General features: G+C 40.9%; 1 protein-coding gene across 6 annotated transcripts in view; it reads right to left on the bottom strand.

Moving 5' to 3' along the window:
• Window positions 1–22,094, bottom strand: part of LOC147723944 (cadherin-7) — a 329,109-nt gene that overhangs the window by 87,874 nt on the left and 219,141 nt on the right. For all 6 annotated transcript variants that reach the window (XM_086965552.1, XM_086965556.1, XM_086965557.1 and 3 more), the window contains exons 7-8: window positions 6,146–6,399; window positions 1,771–1,907 (exon numbers count right to left, since the gene is read on the bottom strand). In XM_086965552.1, the coding sequence (XP_086821678.1) occupies window positions 1,771–1,907; window positions 6,146–6,399 (391 nt within the window). The remainder of the gene's footprint in view (window positions 1–1,770; window positions 1,908–6,145; window positions 6,400–22,094) is intronic.

The raw sequence follows: 22,094 nt of genomic DNA on the forward strand, positions 1-22,094 counted from the left end.
GTGTTAGTATTGTGGTTGTTTACAACCAGTCCCAATTATTTTCCCTCCTCATTTGCATATGTATAGTATCTTCACCTCTTGACTGTCCCCTCTTACAAGCTCTGTAGATCTGGAGGCCGGAGATTTGCACACCTGGCCCCCAAGCTTTGGAACTCTTTTCCCTCTCCTCTTAAAACCTCTAATTCTCTGACTCTCTTTCGTAAGTCCTTAAAAACCTGGCTCTTCCCTCAATCTGGCTAGTCCCTCTGTCCCCCCTACTTCCAACCAGCGCCAGGAAACCCATGGTGTCAGTGCGCTCTATAAGCACCCCTTACAATACAATACAATACAATACAATAGCATCATCATATTTTGAGCAGCTTAGGTCAATGGATTTCTTGTCGTGGATTTTTTTTTCTGGTTGAGAAAAAATGTTAGAAGATGTACATGTGTAAATGAACACTTCTACAATACTTACTCCTGAAAATGTTCCAATTTCTGTATAAAGTTTAGGAGGCAAGGAGTCTACATCGATTTCCAAACATATTGCTTGTTATTTTCTGAATCTGTTAAAGTGTAGCAATCTATGCAAATCAGGAGAGAAAACTAAGATGCATAGATTTCCAAATTGTTTTCACTTCATTATGAATTAGTCTGTTACACCACTCCATATTAGCTAGCGGAAGAACATGGAAATATTGAACTAAACTGATTAGTATGAAGACATTTTTAGTTTTGTGAAACTCTCTTCGAGTACTAATTTAGAATAATCTTGATATTTATATGTATTTAATTATTAATGTATGCATTTAGTACACAGTTATCAAATCATCAGAGAAATATCCCTGGTGTGGCCATCCTGTTTCATGCATTTTTTTAATCAAATGTTTAATTGATGGATGGATACTGTTTATAATTCTGAAAATTGCTTTTGCTCTTTATGTGTCTATGATCCGTGTATAAAATCCAAACTTCTGTAACTAGAACATGTAGATGCTTGCTGTTTGATCAACTAAATAATCACGAACATAGTAGCATAAAATTGGATTAAAAGCAGTCTTGTCTCTCAGCAAGCCCTTTTTTCTTTTGTTATCGTTTTTGCGAGTTATTCTATTGTTGGTATTGATGATATTACTATCAGCGTTATTAGTGTTCTTATTGTTAAAGCTGATATTGTTATAGCAAGTTTCATTAATAATAATTCTCATATTAAACTGATGTATAATGGCAAATCCCTATGTTATTACTTGAGAAGTACCCGAATTGCAACAATACAAGGGTTCTGAAGATGCATCTGGAAAAATATCTATCTACCCTTTGGTTACTTTCCTTAAGACAGAACAATTATGGTGTTGCTAAATACAATTCACGAATGTTTATAATAAGAATACATGCAGCACCGATACCAACAACTACTTTTCTAAAGGATAGTCACAATATCTGCAGCAAAACAAACATGTTTTTGCGCGTTTCTTAATTACTTTGACACAGATGGCATTTCATCTTTTAGGGCATTATTTGAAGTCACATCATTTGTCTTTAAGATTCATTCATTTTGATCGAATGGGTAGTATAAGGCAAATTAATCGTGTATTTTGTCAATTTAATAATTCATTTATACAGCAATGTGTATTCAATCTTGGCTTCCACTGCCAAAAAGTCAAGCTGCTCTATTTTAATAGGGACTTGAGGACTTCCCTTTTAAGCTGTTAAAACACAGGTATAAATACGTATATTGCACCATTGCTTTCAATATGCAAAACAATACATATATATATATGTTTTACTCACGGTTCTCCATTGCCAAGACAGTGATATTATGAACAGCATTAGTTTCCCTGTCCAGAGGCTTAGCAATTGTAATGACTCCGCTGTTAGCATCAATATTGAAGTACCGCTCAAGGTCTGTATTTCGATCTATTGAGTACCTAGACGTAAAATGAAAAAATTAAACATTTATCAGGTTAGTGCTATCGCATTGAAATTCCAGGAAAAACTAGCATACAATAATTCAACCAACTACAGCGGGTAATGCTATTTAGGAAGGGTTAGCTCTTCAGACTCTATTCTCAAAAAAGTCAGAATGTTACTCAAATAGATTTACTTTGATGTTTTAGTAAGACTCTTACTTTGTTGATCTGTGAGGATTTGAGGTATAATAAGGTAATATGTCAGAGCAGATGTTTTTGAGGCTTATTTCTGGAACAGGTTTATGAATTTGAGATTCCTCCTCTGCAAAGGTATTTCTTAAAGCATACACGCATTAAGTCTAAATGTATGCATATGTACTTTGCAACCTTTAAACAAAACTTTACAACTTTTTCTCTACTGGGAAAGTATTTTCCCCATGAAGCAATCCCATCCCTCATGGTTGGACTTGTCCCTTTTTTTGTAAGGTTATCCCGAGACTTTTTGCTTACCTCCGCCTGTTTTTCTGAACTTTTTGTTGACTTTAGGACTCTGGACACTTTACCACTGCTAATCAGTGATAAAGTGCATATGCTCTCTCCTCTTAAACATGGTATGATGGGTTTCTCCATGATTGGCATATTTGATTTACTAACAAGTCCCTAGTACAGTGCAATACATGTGCCCTGGGGCTATAAATCAAATGCTACTCGTGGGCCTGCAGCACTAATTGTACCACTCAGATGAGTAGCCCTTCAAACATGTCTCAGGCAGGCCTGCCACTGCAGAGGCTGTGAGTCCAGTTTTAAACTGCCATGTCGACCTAGCATGTTAACCTACCTGCCAGGCCTAAAACATTCCTTTCTACTACATTTATAGCACCCCTAATGGTAGGCCCTAGTTAGCCATATCGGCAGAGTGCAGTTCATTTAAATTGTAGGGCATGTACCTTGGAATTTTACATGTCCTGGCAGTAAACAACTGCTACATTTGTTTTCACTACAACAAGGCCTGTCTCTCCCACAGGTTAGCACTTGCACTGCCTTATAACACTTTACAAGTGAATCTTCACATTGGAAGCAGATAGAAAATTGGAGTTTGGTGTCTCTGGACTCACAATTTATAAACACATATTTTAGTGGTTAGTTTTTAAATTGCAGGTCTGAAAATGGCACTTTTAGAAAGTTGGCGTTTTCTTACTGTAACCATTCTGAGCCTCTAGCTGTCCATAGAATACATGTCTGGGTCAGGGTGACAGCTGGGCTTTGTGAATTCACTCTAGACAATTACACGCAAAGGAATCTGAGGCATGCCCTGCATATCCTGATGGCCTATCAACAGGCTGATGGGTCCTCCTGAGTTAGAGTGGTGGAAGAAGCTGTCACTTGCAACTTTGAATAGGACCCCACACAAAGAGCTACACACCTAACTGTAATGTGTCTGGAGCCAGGGCCAGCAAAGGCAGAGTCTTGTGTACTACAAAGACCTTTCTTTGAAGTCTCCATACTTCAAAGGCTAAAATGGGTTTGAGTACTGGACCTCTGACACCATGTACTCAGAATACTTGTGGACTGAGGACATTCTGCAAGCAGGAAGGGCTATTGTGCTGCCCGGAAGGACTCCCGCGTTACTGCTTGCTTGGCTGTGTTCACCCACTGCGTAATGCTTTTTTTTAGGGAGTGAGAAGAATGGACTTTGCTCTCTGTATCTTGCTGTCTAAAAGTTCCCTTGGGCTTGAGTTGAGCTTTCCCCTGTTGGAAGTCTCAGGACCATCAAATACTTCATCTTTAGCACTTGGGCTCCTCTGTTAAGAGCCCTACTCTTCCAAGTAGTGCCAAATCTAGGTCATGGGCCCTTGCAAGTGATTTTCTGTGCTAAAAAGATGAAACCAACACATCAACTATGAGCGTCACTTCAGAACCAGCGCCACTCTGCATTTTGACCCCATGCTGCTGCCTGCACCAAGGGTGTGGTCACGTTCAACGCAAAGATCGCAAGTTACAACCACCACTGCTTTAGTCTTGAGTACCGCGTCACTGAAGTCCATGCCACCAGACTACGACTCCGCTGCCATTGGGCCTTGCAGCATCCCTGGGTGTTAGCAGCTCAATGACTCTGCAGCATCTCCTGTAACCGACGAGTCACTTGCTTCAGTGACGCCTCAACTCCTTTGCACAACGCCCGGTCCTTAAGCGCCAACATGCCAATGACTTGCACAGAAGGGAGGAACTGACGCAGCTTCTGCCTCCTTAATGCCTCACCTCCCTGATGCCCGCATCATCTTTGATTCTCAATGTCCCCAAAGTACTGTACCAGTGTCTGCACGACTCTGCTCCATCGCGCTTGACCTGAACTTGTGGATTTGTCCCCGTCTAGTACATCAAGATAGCCCCAGCCGGAGCTATTGTTTTTCTAAGTGCTATAACTGTATTTAATATTGAAAAATTCATATCTTGACTTATGTATGTTAGATTTTTGTCGTTATGGTCTTGTTTTATTCAAATATCTATTGGCTAATTTTCTAAACTGGTGTGGAGTACATTTGTGGTGTTTTTACTGTGTTACTGTGGGTGTGTGCATACATTGTTTACACGTTGACTCTTGGGTTTAGCCTGATCTCTCTGAGCCAAGCTACCAGAGGGTGAGAACAGGTAAACTTAGTGTATACTACCCTGACCCTGATTAGCATGTGGGTAACTACTTGGACAGTGTGCAAACCACTGCCAACTAGAGATCACATTTCTAACATGGGTCCTCCCACTAATATCACCACACTTCCATGTGGAATACAGCTTCACTTCACCCTTTGGTAAAATCAATCTCCAACCCTGCCCAAAGTGGAGTATTTGTTTTACAAAAGTTTTTAACAACACATATTTGAAATTGTGTGGATATTCCCTCACTTTGAAAAAAGCCCTCCAGTTGTATTTTTTTAGAATGCATTTTATTAGTACATACATGATGCAGTATGAAATGTGTTACAATACATATATATGCTGATATAAACAAGTAGTTTCAAACGTGGATCAGATCATTTACATTTAAAAAAACAGTAAATGTACATTTAATTAAGTACAATTTCATCTTGATATAATCTGCTACCAAACATACTGTCTTATTCTAAATAAAGTTACATTATTTTCAGTATTTTGTATTTTATCGTTTAGACTGTCAATTTTGCTTGGTGTAGGTCTTTTCATAATGAGTGGATAGTAAATTTAAATGAAGAACGGTAGAAGAAAATCCTAGAAGTCATCAAGAACCCGTATTTTGGGCATTAAAGTATGGCATGTTATCTCTAGAAGATGGACTAGAACAGCAGAACAGAGGGAGAAGACAAGCAAAAGAAGAGAAGAAAAACACAGTAAATAATATGGAAGAGGGAAAGTATCTTTGAAAAACTGAAATATCTGGGAAGGATTTACAGGAAAAGATAAGTGAGCATAAATATAGTCAACAGGGAAGACCAGCAAACAAAACAAAAAGACAAAGATGTGGAACTTAAACATGTAGATCTTGATCAAGGGGGGAAATAAAGTGAAAGCAGGGATAATATTGTGCAAGAAAAATGTGTTTAGAAAGACTCAAATTAGATGCAGGTGTATAATAGTAACACAAAATAAATAACAAGAATCGGTGTGCTCGTTAGAAGCAGTAGTGTTGAGGCATAGAGAGTGAAACAGATAAAAAGTCAATTTAAGACTGGTGTTTGAGACAGTTAAATAGTAACAAAAAGAAAAAAAACAAGTGAGATCGTCAAATACAAGAACAGATAATAGAATTAGGGAAAAGGAGGTAAGGGTAAAAAGAGACAATAGTTGAAAATCATTTGAAAGGCAAAGGAAGAACAATGCAACAAATTTGGTAGAAGGAAATAGCAAGGAAAGACAAATAATGAATGTTTGGCAAAAATGAGTAGGTGGTATTAAAGTAACGGAGTGTTGTATAAATAAACAAATATGTAAATAACAAATGCAGCAGTATTGAAAGGAGAGTATGGCTCGAAGATATGAAAAGAGAACAAGTGGGGACAAATAGTTACAAAACAACGGAAGAGAAGGTCAGGTCACAAATATAGAGCTTAAAAATAAGAAGCTAGACTATGTGACAGTGATGAAAAGGGAACAACATGTTTTGTTTACTTTCTAATTGAACAATCTTTAGAGGTCACTCACACAAAGTAATTGTAAAGTTAATTTTGAGTCAGAGGTAGCATACATATTAAAATGAAAGATGCACATAAATAATGTCTGTATACCTCACAGGACTGTTAGATGAATCTGGATCATGAGCAGCCACCACTCCAATGCTGGTCCCAACCTTTGCTGCTTCAGATGCTGGCATTGAATAGACAGGTTGAGTAAAGAGTGGGGGCTCATCAATATCTTCAACAATAATCTTCACTGTTGTTGTGTCCATAAAAGGACCCAAACTTTCATAGTGCCGGTCAATGTGCTTATTTGCTGCCTCTATCCTCAGACTGTAGCTTGTCTTAGATTCATAATCAAGTTCCTGCAAAAGATTGTGGAGAATTTAATTTATCTTATCTGAGAATGCTAATGAGGACACAATGGATATCAAAATAGCAAATATTGAAAAACAAGAGCCTGATTCATAGGAAAGGACTATTGAGAGATTCTACATTGGCTTTTGAAAGTGCTAACTCCAGAGAACTAAGGTCTACATTCTAGTACTAAATCAAGTTCTAAAGCTCCCATTAGAATGGATATGTGAATACAGCAGCAGTATTTTTAAACTCAAAAGTACTCATACCACAGGTTTTGATAATTGCAGCTTGCAGAAATATCATGTTACCACAAGGTAGTCCTTGAGAAATGAAGATAAATGGACAATATTGTTCTAATTCCAGCATGTTCTTGCCCATCTCTGAGATATTTTGTTCTCATATATTTCTCCTTCTTTGAGGAAATGAAAAACTGTGGATCTGCAATTTTCCTCAGATCTCATAATTCTTTATGTGGCCAGTAAGTCCCATTACCTCATAACTCCAATTTGTGAAAGAGAACAATTAAAAATGATCCTCTCTACTAGGATGACACATTTTTTCCAGCAACAAGTTTCTTAAGAAGAATACAAAGATGAATAGATTTACAATGGTAATGATATTGAATGGGGGATAGCTCACGTTGCAATAGGAAGTCACACTAATATGGACAACAGTGCCATACAACACTAATAGCTGATAGAGAAAATATATTCTTGCATCATTTTGTACTGAGGTGCTATTTGGTATAGTGTAATATTTATGTTTTTTCTGTTTCAATTGTATTAAAGTCTTAAATCTCAGTGCAGCATCTGAGAAGCAATTAATGTGGATGCATGTATGTAAGTATGTATGTATGTATGTATGTATGTATGTATGTATGTGGGATTGGTGTGATGTGAACCTACCCAAAAAGTAGGGAAGCACTGCATAGGGGTAAGGAAAGTATACAGTCAATGACTGATAGGAGTAGGTGCTGAGTTCTGGGAGCAGAAGCATACGGTTACTGCATGTTGATATGGTGTGCTTTGAAGAGGTGCATCTTCAACTTTTTCTTTAAATTGGGGCAGTGTTAGGGTGGTCCTGATAGATATACAGATGTTGTTCTAGACCCTGCATAACTCGATGGAAATACCTTCCTGGCTTGCCTTTTTTATTTTACACTTTTTAGCCTTCTGTCTTATAGTCTCCTGGCTGCAGGGGCACCAAAAGCTACCAGAGATAATGGGTTGTCTTCAGGAAATGGGGGCTGCTGGTCCTGATGGCTTTGTAATTGAGGCAGTTGGTTGTGACCATGGTGTGGGTTCGCAAGGGGAACCAATGAGTACCAACATGATAAAGGTGGTGTGATCTATTTGTTCAATCCCAGGATAACACACACTGTGGCATGTAGCTTACCCTTATGGAGAACCAGTATGGAGTCAAGGAGGCTATGGAGCAGGGGGTTGCCACCATCCAGAGTATCAGGGCTCAAGCAACAGTCCTGAATTTGTTTATTTAGAAGAAAGAAATTTTACCAAAACATATTTTTGCCACAATGTTCCATGAGTGTGAGGCAGGTCTCCATGGTCAATACAAGTGACTTGACATTTGGTGAAAGTTACAGTTTGAAGCTGTTGAGATTCAGGTCATTGAGCCAAAGTTGTACTAGTTCTAATTTGATGTTCTTGGTGAATACTTGGAATTCTGTTTTGTCTGAGTGAGCTTCAGGTGGTCTATTAATACCCAGATCTAGATGAGGTGCAGGCAGTTTTTGAAGCACCTTACTAACATTTGGCATAAGGCAACTCAGCAAAACAACATGTTCCACTGTGCTGTGTAAAACTGAGAGAGCAGGAATGCACCATATTTACTAAATATGGTGCAGTGCTGCTCTCTCTCTGTGATAGAGTACTGTATGCAGCCTACTGCGGAAGCAGGCTCCATTGTGTCATGGACAACTTCCTGCACAAAAACAATGTTCAGAGGCATTTTCCTCTTTCTATGTGTGCTGTAAAATGCTGTTGAGTTGCCTTGTGCTGACTTGCATGATGCAATGGCAATGCAAGTGCTTAGTAAATTATTATTATTATTATTTATACGTCTTATAAAGCGCTTGGTTACACTAGCAAGTGTGTCCCCGCGCTAATTGCTTTACTGCTGCTTCAATTGAGTCTAGGCGTGATGGAGGGGGGTGTCTTGGACCGAGCACTATCCTTTGGGGAACAGGACTTTTTTAAGCGGTACACAGTCAAAATATCGAGTTGTAAATATCGACCTACCAAAATATCGTGTTTGAAATTTCGAAGGTGTAGAATATCGATGTCAAGAAAATCGTTGGACAGAATATCGACCCTAAGGTAAGTAATATCGAAATTCTTCATATCGATGTAAGTAATATCGAAGTTAGTAATATCGATAGCATATATATTGATGTCACTAATTTCGATGACACTAATATCGATATTTGTATAATTTTTTTGTTTTTTATTATGTATGTGTTATATGTTTTACTTAAGTATTTAAAATAAATAATATTATATGTGTATTAATTTAATATATTAAAACATTTATTTATAAGCAAATTATATGTTTTAGTACCGGAGCGGGTTGTGGGTTTATAGGGGCATAAGGTGGGAAGTAATTTAATTATGTTTAATTAATTAATAATTAGTAGGAATTATAAATTATTTGTAATTAATTGCTAAATAATTTTAATTAGATGGAAATTAATTTTAATTAATTGATTAATTGATAGAAATGTTCTGTAGCGGGTTGTGGGTTTATAGGGGAATAGGGTGGGAAGTAATTTAATTATGTAAAATTAATTATTAATTAGTAGTTATTATTAAATAATTTTAAATAATTGGTAAATAAATTTAATTATTTGGAAATGTATGTTTTTTAATTGATTAATTAATATATATGTTCTGTAGCGGGTTGTGGGTTTATAGGGGAATAGGGTGGGAAGTAATTTAATTATGTTTAATTAATTATTAATTAGTAGGAATTATAAATTATTTGTAATTAATTGGTAATTAATTTTAAATATTGGTAATTAATTTTAATTATTTGGTAATTAATTGTAATTAATTTGTAAATATTTTTAATTAATTAATAAATATATAAATGTGTTCTGTTGCGGGTAGTGGGTTTATAGGGGAATATGGTGGGAAGTAATTTAAATGTAATTAAGTAATAATGTTTTTAAAGTAATTGTTTTGTTAATAATATAATTGATAATTAATTATTAGTTGGTAATAAAATATAAAATGGTATTTGTAAATATTTCTTTTTCGGTTAAATATATTTTGATAATCATGTCTTTAATAATTATGTATAGGTATTGTGTATGGTTTATATTTATTTAATAGTTTAGATTTTTATTACTAAAAAAAGCTTTTATTTAGAAGTATGTTATTTTAACCCCTACACTATCCAGCACTTTCCATACTGTTGCAGTCTCTAGAGTTGGAATAGTAATTGTTACCCCTACGCTATCCAACACTTTCCCTACTGTTGCATTCTCTGGAGTGGGAATAGTAATTTTTACCCCTATGCTATCCAACGCTTTCTCTACTGTTGTACTCTCTGGAGTGGGAATAGTAATTTCTATCCTTACGCTATCAAACGCTTTCCCTACTGTTGCACTCTCTGGAGTGGGAATAGTAATTTTTACCTCTACGCTATTCAACGCTTTCCCTACTGTTGCAGTCTCTGGAGTGGGAATAGTAATTTTTAACCCTACGCTATCCAACGCTTTCCCTACTGTTGCACTCTCCGGAGTGGGAATAGTAATTTTTACCCCTACGCTATCCAACGCTTTCCCTACTGTTGCACTCTCTGGAGTTGGAATAGTAATTGTTACCCCTACGCTATCCAACGCTTTCCCTACTGTTGCACTCTGTGGAGTCGGAATAGTAATTTTTACCCCTATGCTATCCAATGCTTTCCCTTCTGTTGCAGTCTCTGGAGTGGGAATAGTGATTTTTACCCCTACGCTATCCAACGCTTTCCCTACTGTTGCACTCTCTGGAGTGGGAATAGTAATTTTTACTCCTACGCTATCCACCGCTTTCCCTACTGTTGCACTCTCTGGAGTGGAAATAGTAATTTTTACCCCTACGCTATCCAACGCTTTCCCTACTGTTGCACTCTCTGGAGTGGGAATAGTAATTTTACCCCTACGCTATCCATTGCTTTCCCTACTGTTGCACTCTCTGGAGTGGGAATAGTAATTTTTACTCCTACGCTATCCAACGCTTTCCCTACTGTTGCACTCTCTGGAGTGGGAATAGCAATTTTTACCCCTATGCTATCCAACGCTTTCCCTACTGTTGCACTCTGTGGAGTCGGAATAGTAATTTTTACCCGTACGCTATCCAATGCTTTCCCAACTGTTGCACTCTCTGGAGTCGGAATAGTAATTTTTACTCCTACGCTATCCAACGCTTTCCCTACTGTTGCACTCTCTGGAGTGGGAATAGTAATTTTAACCCCTACGCTATCCAACGCTTTCCCTACTGTTGCACTCTCTGGAGTCGGAATAGTAATTTTTACCCCTATGCTATCCAATGCTTTCCCTACTGTTGCACTCTGTGGAGTCGGAATAGTAATTTTTACCCCTACGCTATCCAACGCTTTCCCTACTGTTGCACTCTGTGGAGTGGGAATAGTAATTTTTACTCCTACACTATCCAACGCTTTCCCTACTGTTGCACTCTCTGGAGTGGGAATAGTAATTTTTACTCCTACGCTATCCAACGCTTTCCCTACTGTTGCACTCTCTGGAGTGGGAATAGTAATTTTTACCCCTACGCTATCCAACGCGTTCCCTACTGTTGCACTCTCTGGAGTGGGAATAGTAATTTATACTCCTACGCTATCCAACGCTTTCCCTACTGTTGCACTCTCTGGAGTGGGAATAGTAATTATTACCCTTACGCTATCCAACGTTTTAAATAATTAATGTTAAAAATATTATAAGTATATTTAATTATTTATATTTTTTACATTTTATGTTATTGTTTTATGTTTGTAAATGTATTATTAAATTAGAATATATTTTATTAATTTATAAAATAGTAAAATAATTATTACTACTTATTGTTCAGTACGTATATATTATATATTTACTGTATATATTTAATTAAAGTATTATTATTATGTATGTATTATTTATTAATTTTAAACATTATTAGATACTTTTAACTATGTACATTTTATTTAATAGTGTTATTTACTTTATTTTACATTTATATTTAAAAAAAAAAGATATTTTTAACATCGATATTTTTAACATCCATATTATTTTTTCGATATTTTTGTACTTACCATGTTGAAGATAGGATGTCGATATTCTTTTCCTCGATATTTTCGACTCGATATTCCTGTAGGTCGATATTTTGTAGGTCGATATTTTGTCAGTGATCCGTTTTAAGCTCTATCCGGAAGATGAGCTCCGAGGTTTCCAGACGCAGCCTCTCTGGCAGCTTGTTCCATATCCTGACAGTCATGACTCTGAAAGATCTTTCACCCATTCTCACTCTTTTAAACTTCGGGACCTGAACCTGTCCAGTGCCACAAGATCTTAACTGGAGGGTACTCTTGTACCGATTAAGAAGGCTATGCAGGTACCTGGGGCCTTTTCCATGGAGGATACGATGTCCTACACAGTGGGCCTTGAAAGTCACTCGTTCCCTAATCAGGAGCCAGTGAAGGGTCCTCAGTGCTTTTTGTGCTGATGCCCTTCTAGGTGTTGTAGGATCAAACGGGCAGCTGCATTTTGTTTGTATATTGTAACGCCGAAATTCTGCAAATTTCGGCGTTTGCGAACCCATTTGAGCATCGTACATCTAGCCCTTTGTTACAACGCTGGACCTGGAAGAACCTCTGTGGGAGTGAGGACTGCTGCACCAGGAAGGATTGCCATTTGGAAGGAGGCTGACTGCTCCAAGGAACTGCTGCCCCTACCTACTGAGCTGCCCTACTGCCTGCTGATCCTGCCCGGAAGACTGAAGGAGTACCATCACCAGAGTGTCTCCACCAAGAGGCTAATTAATCCACTGCTCACTGTGGGGATTGTAAGAGCCACCAGGACTACAAGGACTGTCCATCCCCCTGCCTAGTGGGGATTCATAAGGATCATCAAATTTCCTTGCTGTCTGGACTGCCTCTGCAGCGCTGGGTGTGTGAGGGTATTTGATTCATCCCTAAATCACCACCGCCACCCAGGAGCTGCCTCCACGTTGTAGCTCTGAAAAGCGAGGTGCTGAGCAGCAGGAAGCATCGCCGCCGCCCTGGGACCTGATGTCGCTGTGAGCTAGAACGCTGTGTCTGCCCTGGGACTTGAAGGCGTTGTGAACTAGGAGCACTGTGATATTGAAAAACACCACTGGCCCGGACTGAATGCGCTAATTAAATTACTCCCAGGGTGGTGAGAGAGGGGGCCAGCTCTCCATGGGAAACTGGACATTACACAAGACTGCCACCGTAAGGAATTGCCCTTGAGTTGAGGCGCATCGGAGACGCTTTGAAAAATCCCCGGGAATCGCCACTGCAGGCCCGGGAGCCTGAGGAATCCTGTGCACAGCTCCTCTGACTTCAGAGAGGAGCCGCGCTGGGATTGGTGCCGGCGGAGATTGTTGCCCGGCAACGAGGGGGTCGTCCCACAGCAAGGACATGCTCAGAGTGCGGAAGGGCTGCGTGTTTGCAACCGGGTGGCACCAGTGAGACCATCGGACAACATACAAGGTGAGCGGCCGTGTGGGGAAAGTGGGCCAGAGCGGGTTGTAGGCTGTGTGGACTGCCCTCCGTATTAGAGTGTGCCAGAGACTGCACCAGGGCACTGGCCTGCCGGGGATCGCTGCATTCAGCCCTACGCAAAGTTGTCTCCTGAGTCAAAAACCTAAGCGCCTCGCAACTCTGCCCCATTTCAAAAGCTACTTCGCTGGAGCACTTTATTCTTGCCAGCCGACTGTGGGGACTGTAATTGGGGGATTGTGGGCCGGAGACTGGGAACCCTGAAGTGGTATCCGGCCCCCGCTCTGCGTGACAATTAAGGCCCCTTAACTCCGCATTGTGTTACCCCCAGAGGGTTAAAAGCACACTGCCGCCCGTACGATCAGGGTGGGCTAACTGGGAATCCCTACACCATTTTTTTAATGATTTTTGGCCTACAAAAGAACTGCCAGAAAGTGCTATATTATTTCCCACACAAAGGACACTGTTAGAAAGACATTACCAATAGAGGCTCTTTGCACATATGAGCTTTTGGTGATTTGATCCTGCCTTGGAAATGGATTTATTTTTATTGATTATTGATCTTGCCTGGGAACTGGATTCATTTAATTGATTATTGATCTTGCCTGGAACCTGGATTCATTTTATTACTGATCAGGCCTGGAACCTGGAGTTATCTGATTATTGATCTACCTGAAACTGAGACAAAGATATTTTTATTTTTACAACGCATTGGTGTAGTGTCTTTTTCTTTTGTGCATGTTTTACTGTGTACTGTGGGTGCGTGTTGCACAAATACTTTACACATTGCCTCTGAAGTTACCCCTTCCTGCTCTGCGCCAAGCTACCCTGTCGGAAACGGTGGTCCCTACTAGGACTAGGGTGCATACCCCTGCCAACTAGACACCCCTGTTCTAACAGTCACTGTAAGTGAAACCAATTGAAGGAAAACTCAATTTTTAACATTAATACATAGATACATATTGAGAACAGAAAAGATTTGAAGGAGCAAGGAAAACAAAAGTCTGGAACTGCTTACTTTGTGCGCAACACCCCTTTTCATTGGCAGAATTCAAACAACCTTCTAATCTTTTAGAAAAAGGGAATACCTTATTATCAACACAGGTTTTCCTGACTTAGACAGGAAGTGAAAGTATTCTCTTTACAGCGCAGTTATAGTGTTTGATGATGGCTTATAATTCAAGGCATCAATAATTTATCAAACAACTGGATCAGTCTTGTTTCAGCACATGAGGTCACCTCAATACACTATGGATACTATTTGAATCTTGGGGCCTTCCAAGTCATTGTTTTGGGTAAACAACCTTATTTATTTATTTATGTATTTATTTATTTAAATAGTTTTATATAGCGATGGCTATAGCCGAAGGTATCATAGCGCTTTACATGAGAATTAACAATGTAACAGAAAAAGATCAGCAAGTACACAATACATAAAAAAATATGCAATACAATTAGGAGAGGAGAGAAAGGAGAGAGAAAAGTAGTGGTGGGGACAGGGGAGGTGAGAAACGGGGGAAAAGGGAAGAGACTACAAGGAGAGACGAAAGGAAGTCTGTCTAAAGACTGACTAGGTAGGTGGCGATCAAGGAGGGAATCCACAGCCCATCTCCCCTATAGCTAAACCAGGTAGCTCCCTCGGACATCAGACAAAATAGTTCAGTCTCAATACATTGAGAGAGTAGAGAAGGAGAGACATAAACAGAGAGAGGATGCGGGAGGAGACAACAGGAGAGGCGAAAGGAAGTCTGTCTATAGACCGACTGGGTAGGTGTCGCCCAAGAAGGGAATCCCCGGCCTGTCTCCCCTATAGCTAAACCAGGTAGCTCCATTGGGCATCAGACCAAATAGCGAGATCTCAATTGACGAGGGAAAATTCACAGATAAATAGAGTGGGGACTAAGGGTCAGGACAAGTGAGGGCCAAGGTCAGTATCAGGAAAGTGGAGAAGAGTAGAGCGGAGAGGGGTAGGGGGTAGGGGGAGGAGGGAGAAAAGGTCAGGAGAGACACAGGAGGGTTTGTTGCGGCCGGCATTTTAGGCAGGTACAGGCAGTATTTACATGACGATCAGAGGTACTGGTTACAAGTTACATTTGTTCCAAGAGCAAAATAAACATAGGAAAAAAGAAAGCAAAGTTACGGAAATTAGTCAGGGGAGGGATGTGAGAAAAAAACAGGGAGACGGGGAGAAACTGTGGCCAATGTCCTCTGGGTAGGTGACGGCAGAGGGGATGAACCCGGGCTAGACTCCTCTATAGCTGAACCGAGCAGCTCCACCGGGCATCGGACATAGTGCTCGGACTCCGCTGTCAGGATAATGATCAGGTGCAATCAGAGAATGTCATAGTAAAGCGGGGGAGTTGGAGAGATGAGATACCGCAGTCCGAACAAAAACCAGATGCCATCTTGAGGTCATGCATTGTCCTGAAAGTGCTCTATAAGGAATATTTCGGCTTAGAATAAAGAGTGTAGGGGGTCCGCAGGCACCTCCATAGTGATGCCACTCCACCACTTCCCGGGGCGTTCCTCCTTTTTCAGAAGAAACAATCATGTGCCCCTCCTTAACACTGGGGACCAGGTTCAACACCTGCAAAATCCAAAGCTGGCACCCATTTCCACTGATGGAGGTGGAGATCTCAAAGCTCTTGCTTGTCGCTGGTCAACAACTACGAGCAGGCCTGTATAAAGATTCCCAGCGTGGAAGTCAGTCTCAAACCTGAATGCTGCCTCCCTATGCCGCGGGCACCATGTTAAGGTCAGGAAAGTCCTGCCTAGGTGCCATTTTAAAGTCAGTCAACTCCTGCCCGGGTTCCTCCGGTAAAAATCTTAGCCCACCAGGACGCTGGCGGGCCGCCTCACGGCATCTCCAAGGGCCCACCTCGCTATAGATGGGCACTGTGCTCCCCCGTGCGACCTGCCTGGACCGCTGAGCCCCCAGCTCACTTGTGCACAAGGGGGGCAGGGGGTGAGAGAAAGTCCGGGGCACCGAGACGATGAGGAATGCGGGCCACTGCCAAGCCCTACAGCCGGAGGCAAGAGAGTACTCACAAGGTCTCGGGGGCAGCCGACCCCCGAGAAAGGACCTCAGTCACGCCGACACCAACCTGGGCACCAGCGAGTCTTTAGGCGCGGCCTGCCCACACCACCACTGCCGCAACGTCACACGATTGCAGCCGGGAACCAGTAGTCCTTCTTAAGAAGAAGAAGAGCTTGGTGGGGCGTGTTGTGGTCTTTGGGACTTTGCTTTCAAAGAGAGCCCAAATTTGGCTCCATTGTAGGAGTGCTTGTGAGAAAGGATGAGGATGACTCTTTAGTGCATGAACAGCACTAGAACAAGCCCTCCTATGTGTCAACAGCTGTTAGACACATTCATAGTCACCATTTTCATCTGTGGCTCAAGCGACAGCAGAGAGTCTTATAGAATGACTCTTTCCTGGTAAATACTGTCTGCTAAATAATCCCCTGTGGGCCAAGGCACAGGCCCTCATTGTGAGTGTCCAAGAAATGACCAGATTAAGTCATCCCCATCCCCTTTCCCCCAGCATAACCGGTATTGGTAGTACTACTAACTCCAGTGGTCAAAGTTTATGGGATTACAAGTGGGACCTGAGTTTCTTCTGAAACAAGCATTTGCAATGCAATAGGTCTCGCATTTGCTAGAGTTTGAGCTATTGGCATTGTAAATGACAATGCCTTTTATTTGTGTGTTTTGAAAACATGCAAGCAGGGTATAAACATGCATTTTGTACTTAAAAGTAGTCCTTGCTAACGAGAATCAAGGCTGGCAGTCACTGCACCTCTTTTACAGCCAGCCTTGCTTCTCGTAAGTAAGGAATATAAGTACAAAGTGCGTGTTTAAACCCCACAAGCATGTTTTCAAAACACATAAATAAAAGGCACTGTCATTTACAATGAGTTACAGAATTCATTAACAAATGTGAAAATATTTTTAGTTTGGCATGTTGCCCCAGAGAAGTGTGCTTGTGTGACCTTTTGCCTATTTTCATGTAAGTTCTGTAAGATCTGTATGGGAAGGTGAGTAGATGAGGGTGTTCACTTGACGGTGTGTGTGTGTGTTCACGTGTGCACATGTGTGTGTGTGTGCATGTGTGTGTCTGTGTGCTTGTGGGTCTGTGTATGTGTGTGAACTTGTGTGTATGTGTGCATATGTGTGCATGTGTGATGGTGTGCACATGTGTGTGAGTGTTTATGTGTGTGTATATGTTTGTGCACATGTATGTGTGTGTGCTGCTTTCCTTGCAGTACCATTTCTTTGAGAGAGGAAACCTTGAACTGCTGCTGACATTGTTCCTGTCATGCATGTGCTTGTGACGCTTGAGAACCCCTTTAATCTGCACGAAAATGCAAAATATTGGTTTTGTTATTGTTTTGTTTTCTTGGTGAGAATCTGATTGCAAGCTGCAGAGGGTGATACAATAGTTTAGACAGCTAATCAGGAAGAGCAATAAACAAGCACTGGCAAAGTCAGCAAGTCAAGCGGGCTAAAATATTAAGCGTGGAGCCCAGAATCAGAAATATCTTTAAACTGTACCTGTCCGAGTTCCACGGCAACAGTGGCTGTCAGTACTACCTTCCTGAATCTCACAGCAAAACCTACAGCGACCTCTTAAACGCCTGAAGCATCTTTATTAACACCTCTCACTCACGGTCGGCTTCATACAAGTTACCATTGTGTGGACACAGAGCGAGGGCATGTGTGCAGATTACACGCCTAAACTCACTAACGGGGATGCCATCTCGGAACGATTGTTTACTAATGTGGAGTGGCCAAAGCAGAATGTTTCTTAAGAATAATACAACAATAATTCCTAATCAGCAGTTGGCGTACATTAAAGGAAGTATTGACACTCTGACCCTTACTGCTGTGAGGCCAGAGTCATTGAGTGTCGAAAGTTTAGTGCACCACTGGGTCGGTAAGGTTATTAGGAGCAGTCAGCAGAGTGGAAAGCGAGCGCTGTGCTGCCTGCAACCTAAAGTGTGGCACCTACGGTGTCGTTAATACTGAAAATTGTTTGTGGCCCTCGGGGGCAGGATGGCAATGAGTAGCAAGCTGCCAAAGCACCAAAAAAAGAACGAAAGGGGAGCGGCCGCTATGGTAAATCGTGCCGTGCTTGCAAAAAAATCAAATGTAAAAAAAATAATGCAAATTAAAATTAGCACGTTACGAGGAAAATAAAGGCGCTAGGTTGCTATACTTAAAGCGTACCGCACTGCCAAAATAAAACAAGCCTAGGTTTTTATAAAAAACAACACATTATTGTCGCAAACCCCAATTCAGCCATCCTTTTAACCCAGTGTGAGAACAGTAAATGATACGATCTTCAATATTTTTTCTTTAAAATAAAACAGATGTTGTCTAATATAATTAGAAAGTACCTCCTGTTAAGTTATAGCATAAGCAGTAATTGCATCTCCCAGGTGGAGGTGAAGGGTGAGGCTGGATGAAGCCATTAACAGCAAAGAAGCTACTCGGGGAAAGAACAGAGGCCACGGGCCTTCATAACATCAACATCGTATGAAAACAGGACAATTGGCCTAGGAAGGGTATTGTTGTGGGAGGTGGGAGGTGTGAGGTGGATGCACTGGGAGATTATGGGAAGGCCTGAAAGCAGTGTTGTGGGAGGGGTGAGGGGAGGCATGGAAAGATAAGCGACGGACGAAGTTTCAGCTAATAAAGTAACTATAAAAACAAGCAAAGAGGAAAAAACAAATACGAGCGAAGAAAGGAAAGGTGCAGGAAAGGGGGCTTAAAAACAATGAGGAGAGGACAGGGAGAGAAGAGATGGGAGCGAGGGAAAACGGGCAGGAAAGGGGGAGGGAGGAAGTACCTGAAGCGACAGAGAAGAGAGGAGACGAGTTTGGCAGCAAACAGGGCAGTGGACACATGCTGGCAAATGGTGACCTGCAGAGAGCGTGAATGGGAAGAGCGGCCGTGGGAGGTGGGAGGGGAAGTAGGAGAGTGCAAAGTGCTGGCGGGGTGGGGGGGGATGCGAGGAGTGGAGCCTTTGAAGAAGTAGGAGAGTGCGATGTGCAGGGGGGGCGGGGAGCAGAGTCTTTGAAGTGTGTGAGGCACTGACAGACAAATGGTGGTTTGTGACGTAGCTGGTTTGCGCACGCGCACGAAGCACATGAACTGTGGCAAATCTGCCTTTGGTTTTAGAGCTTATTTGGCCCTCAGTACTCTTGTCTATTTATCACTCACGTGGTAAAATAGTCGAGACCTAAAAAGTAGCAGTTATTGTGGAAAGTACTAATCTCAGATCCAATGGTAAACTCTCATTTTGCCCAGGAGTTACACTTGGAGGTTTCAGCTGTTTTCAGCTGCTGAAAGACATGGGTATAAAAACAGATCAGGAATCTTGTTTATATCTTATCTCTCTGATGAGGTTGGTAAGGACATTTTCTGGCCCCACTGAAATTAAGAGCCCACTCATAGGGAGGCATTGAGCACAATAGATGTTAATACATTGACCCTGTGCTAAAATCTTCACACATTTTATTTTGGACATTAAGCCTTTCATTCTGAAAGGATGAAGATAGCACCATTGACTTGGTCAAAAGTATCATCTCCTTCTCTTATGTAGAGAGCCTGGCAAATTATACTGCAATCTCTGTATATAAACAGGCTATGTCACAAGCAGAGGCCCTACGTGTGGGAACAGTTAGAAAGTAGTGAGAAGGTAATAGGCCCCGCAGCAATCCAAAACTCATCTGACATTTAAAACACTGAAACCTTATTGCACTATAAGGCAGTGGCCTAAAATTATGGGGTCCCTGCAGGACGCTGTGACGGACCCATGGGACTCCCATAACTCATTAGTATTCATAGGCCTAGAGCTGGTGTGGGACCCCCTAATAGGAGAGAACCTCCAGCATTGTTGAGGCCCCATGGACGTGGCTTACATCCGTGCAGCTAAGCACTTGTAAAATTCATCCTTTAGTCGAATGCATTGCAGGTTTTTATTTTTAACTGGTAGCATTTTTTTTTCAAATTAAAAAAGTGTGGTGCGATTGATTTTGAATAAAAATATAAACCATCAAATTGATGAAAATATTGTGTTCCCGAAAACGGCTACGCATGTAACCTTGCTTTTGCATTTCAATTTGATCACGTTTGGAAAAAAAGTCTAGTAACATGCCAAACCTTACGGCATAAGTGCTGCATTTATTTCACGTGGGAGTTCTTTCACTGATGAAAGTAAACAGTGCGAAGGAGAGAGAACAACAAGGAACAAAGAGAAGCCAATGTGCATGACAGAGATGGATTCCCCATGCTTGCTCGCATTATTATGCTCCGAAATCTGCATGACTCACCCTTTTCACGGATGGTGAGAACGGGTCCCTGACAGCATTCCTTTTAAAACAGATCGATTAGTGGTGACCCTCACTGCTTTCCTTTCTGGAACCCTTCTGTGCATTCTCACAGGGTCCAGTTGTCTCACAGGATGCAGTTCTGTTGCAGATTTTAAATCCATGTGCTTCAGGGAACTAAGCGATTTTGTGGATGCAACGTTTTTAACATAATTGTGCGTTTGCTACAAATGCCACACAGCTCATCATCTGCTGCATAATCTGCAGATTTTAACAAAAATAAAAACGAGTTTCTGGGTTAGACGGGTCAATAAGTACAAAACACGCAGTGACAGGTGTTGCCTCACAGTGGAAGGCCCTTCTCAAAGGTTGACTGGTCTTGTAACCCTTTGTTGTTGCTGTATTTGCTTCAGAACCCGGTACTAATGGAATAACACATTTTTAAAACAGTTTTAACGTGTAAAAATGAGAAAATAATAAAGTAATACTATCATAAAAAGACCAAATTATGCCGTATAATTTGCCTTTCCTTGCTGTATAATTTACTCCACGCTAAAACGAAGTTGGCCTATAAAACACAGGTTAATTTCACAAATAATGCTCTACCTGCACTCTGTTTGTCTCATATTAGCTAAGGCATTAACAAATGGTTACATTTTCAAAATGTTGACCTACTAGTTCTCCTTAGAAAAGCACTTAACACTACATATGCTTTTTAAAGATTTCAATGTGTTTTATAGGAATATACAATGTTACATCGCGGTGTTCACACCGCGAAACATTTACAACACAGGCATTACAACGCAAGTCGTTACAACAACTTGCGCTGGAGGGCGCTGAACTAAGGAATAGTATGATTTACTATTCTAACTCCAGCTTACGTTACGGTAGGGAAGTTGTTGGAATAGTAAATCATACTATTCCTTAGCTTAGAGCGCCATCCAGCGCAAGTCATTGTACTGACTTGCGTTGTAATGCCCGCGTTGTAAAGGTATTGCAGTGTGAGCACCGCGATGTAACCGATGTTTCTTGTTTTATAGTGTTAGGGCAACCAGAGTGGCGACGGATGGAGGAAAATCAGGAGGTTTAAACTGATTCCCAAAAATCAATCAGTCATTTACATTATTTTAGGTAGGTATGGCACCAGAATATTGTTGAATAAATATTGTGCAAAAAAAATATTGTGTACTAAATATCCTTTATAAAAATATCGCCCATTGGAGTTGATTGAAAATCTACATTTAACGCCATGTTTATGACAGACAGTATTTTTGGCAACGAAATTTGTACATACAACCGTTATTTTTTTAGCCTGTCTCAAGGAGATGAGACAAAAGTAGTAATTTCAAGGGTTTGAACCTAAAGGTAGTAAAATATTTGTATTTTATGGAGACAGGAAGCAACGGTACTGGAAAGCTACCTTTAGGCATCTGGTCAGGTCCTATGAAATCTGGATAGGTGCAGAGATACAGAACTGTACAGGACTTTACAGACAAAGCAAACCGCTTTGAAGTTTACCCTTTGCATAACAGCCATTGAGGGCCAGCCAAGAGCAGGATACAGAACTGTACAGGACTTTACAGACAAAGCAAACCGTTTTGAAGTTTACCCTTTGCATAACAGTCATTGA

Source organism: Lissotriton vulgaris, chromosome 4_1, assembly GCF_964263255.1.
Source record: "Lissotriton vulgaris chromosome 4_1, aLisVul1.2, whole genome shotgun sequence".
Taxonomy (NCBI): Eukaryota; Metazoa; Chordata; class Amphibia; order Caudata; family Salamandridae; genus Lissotriton; species Lissotriton vulgaris.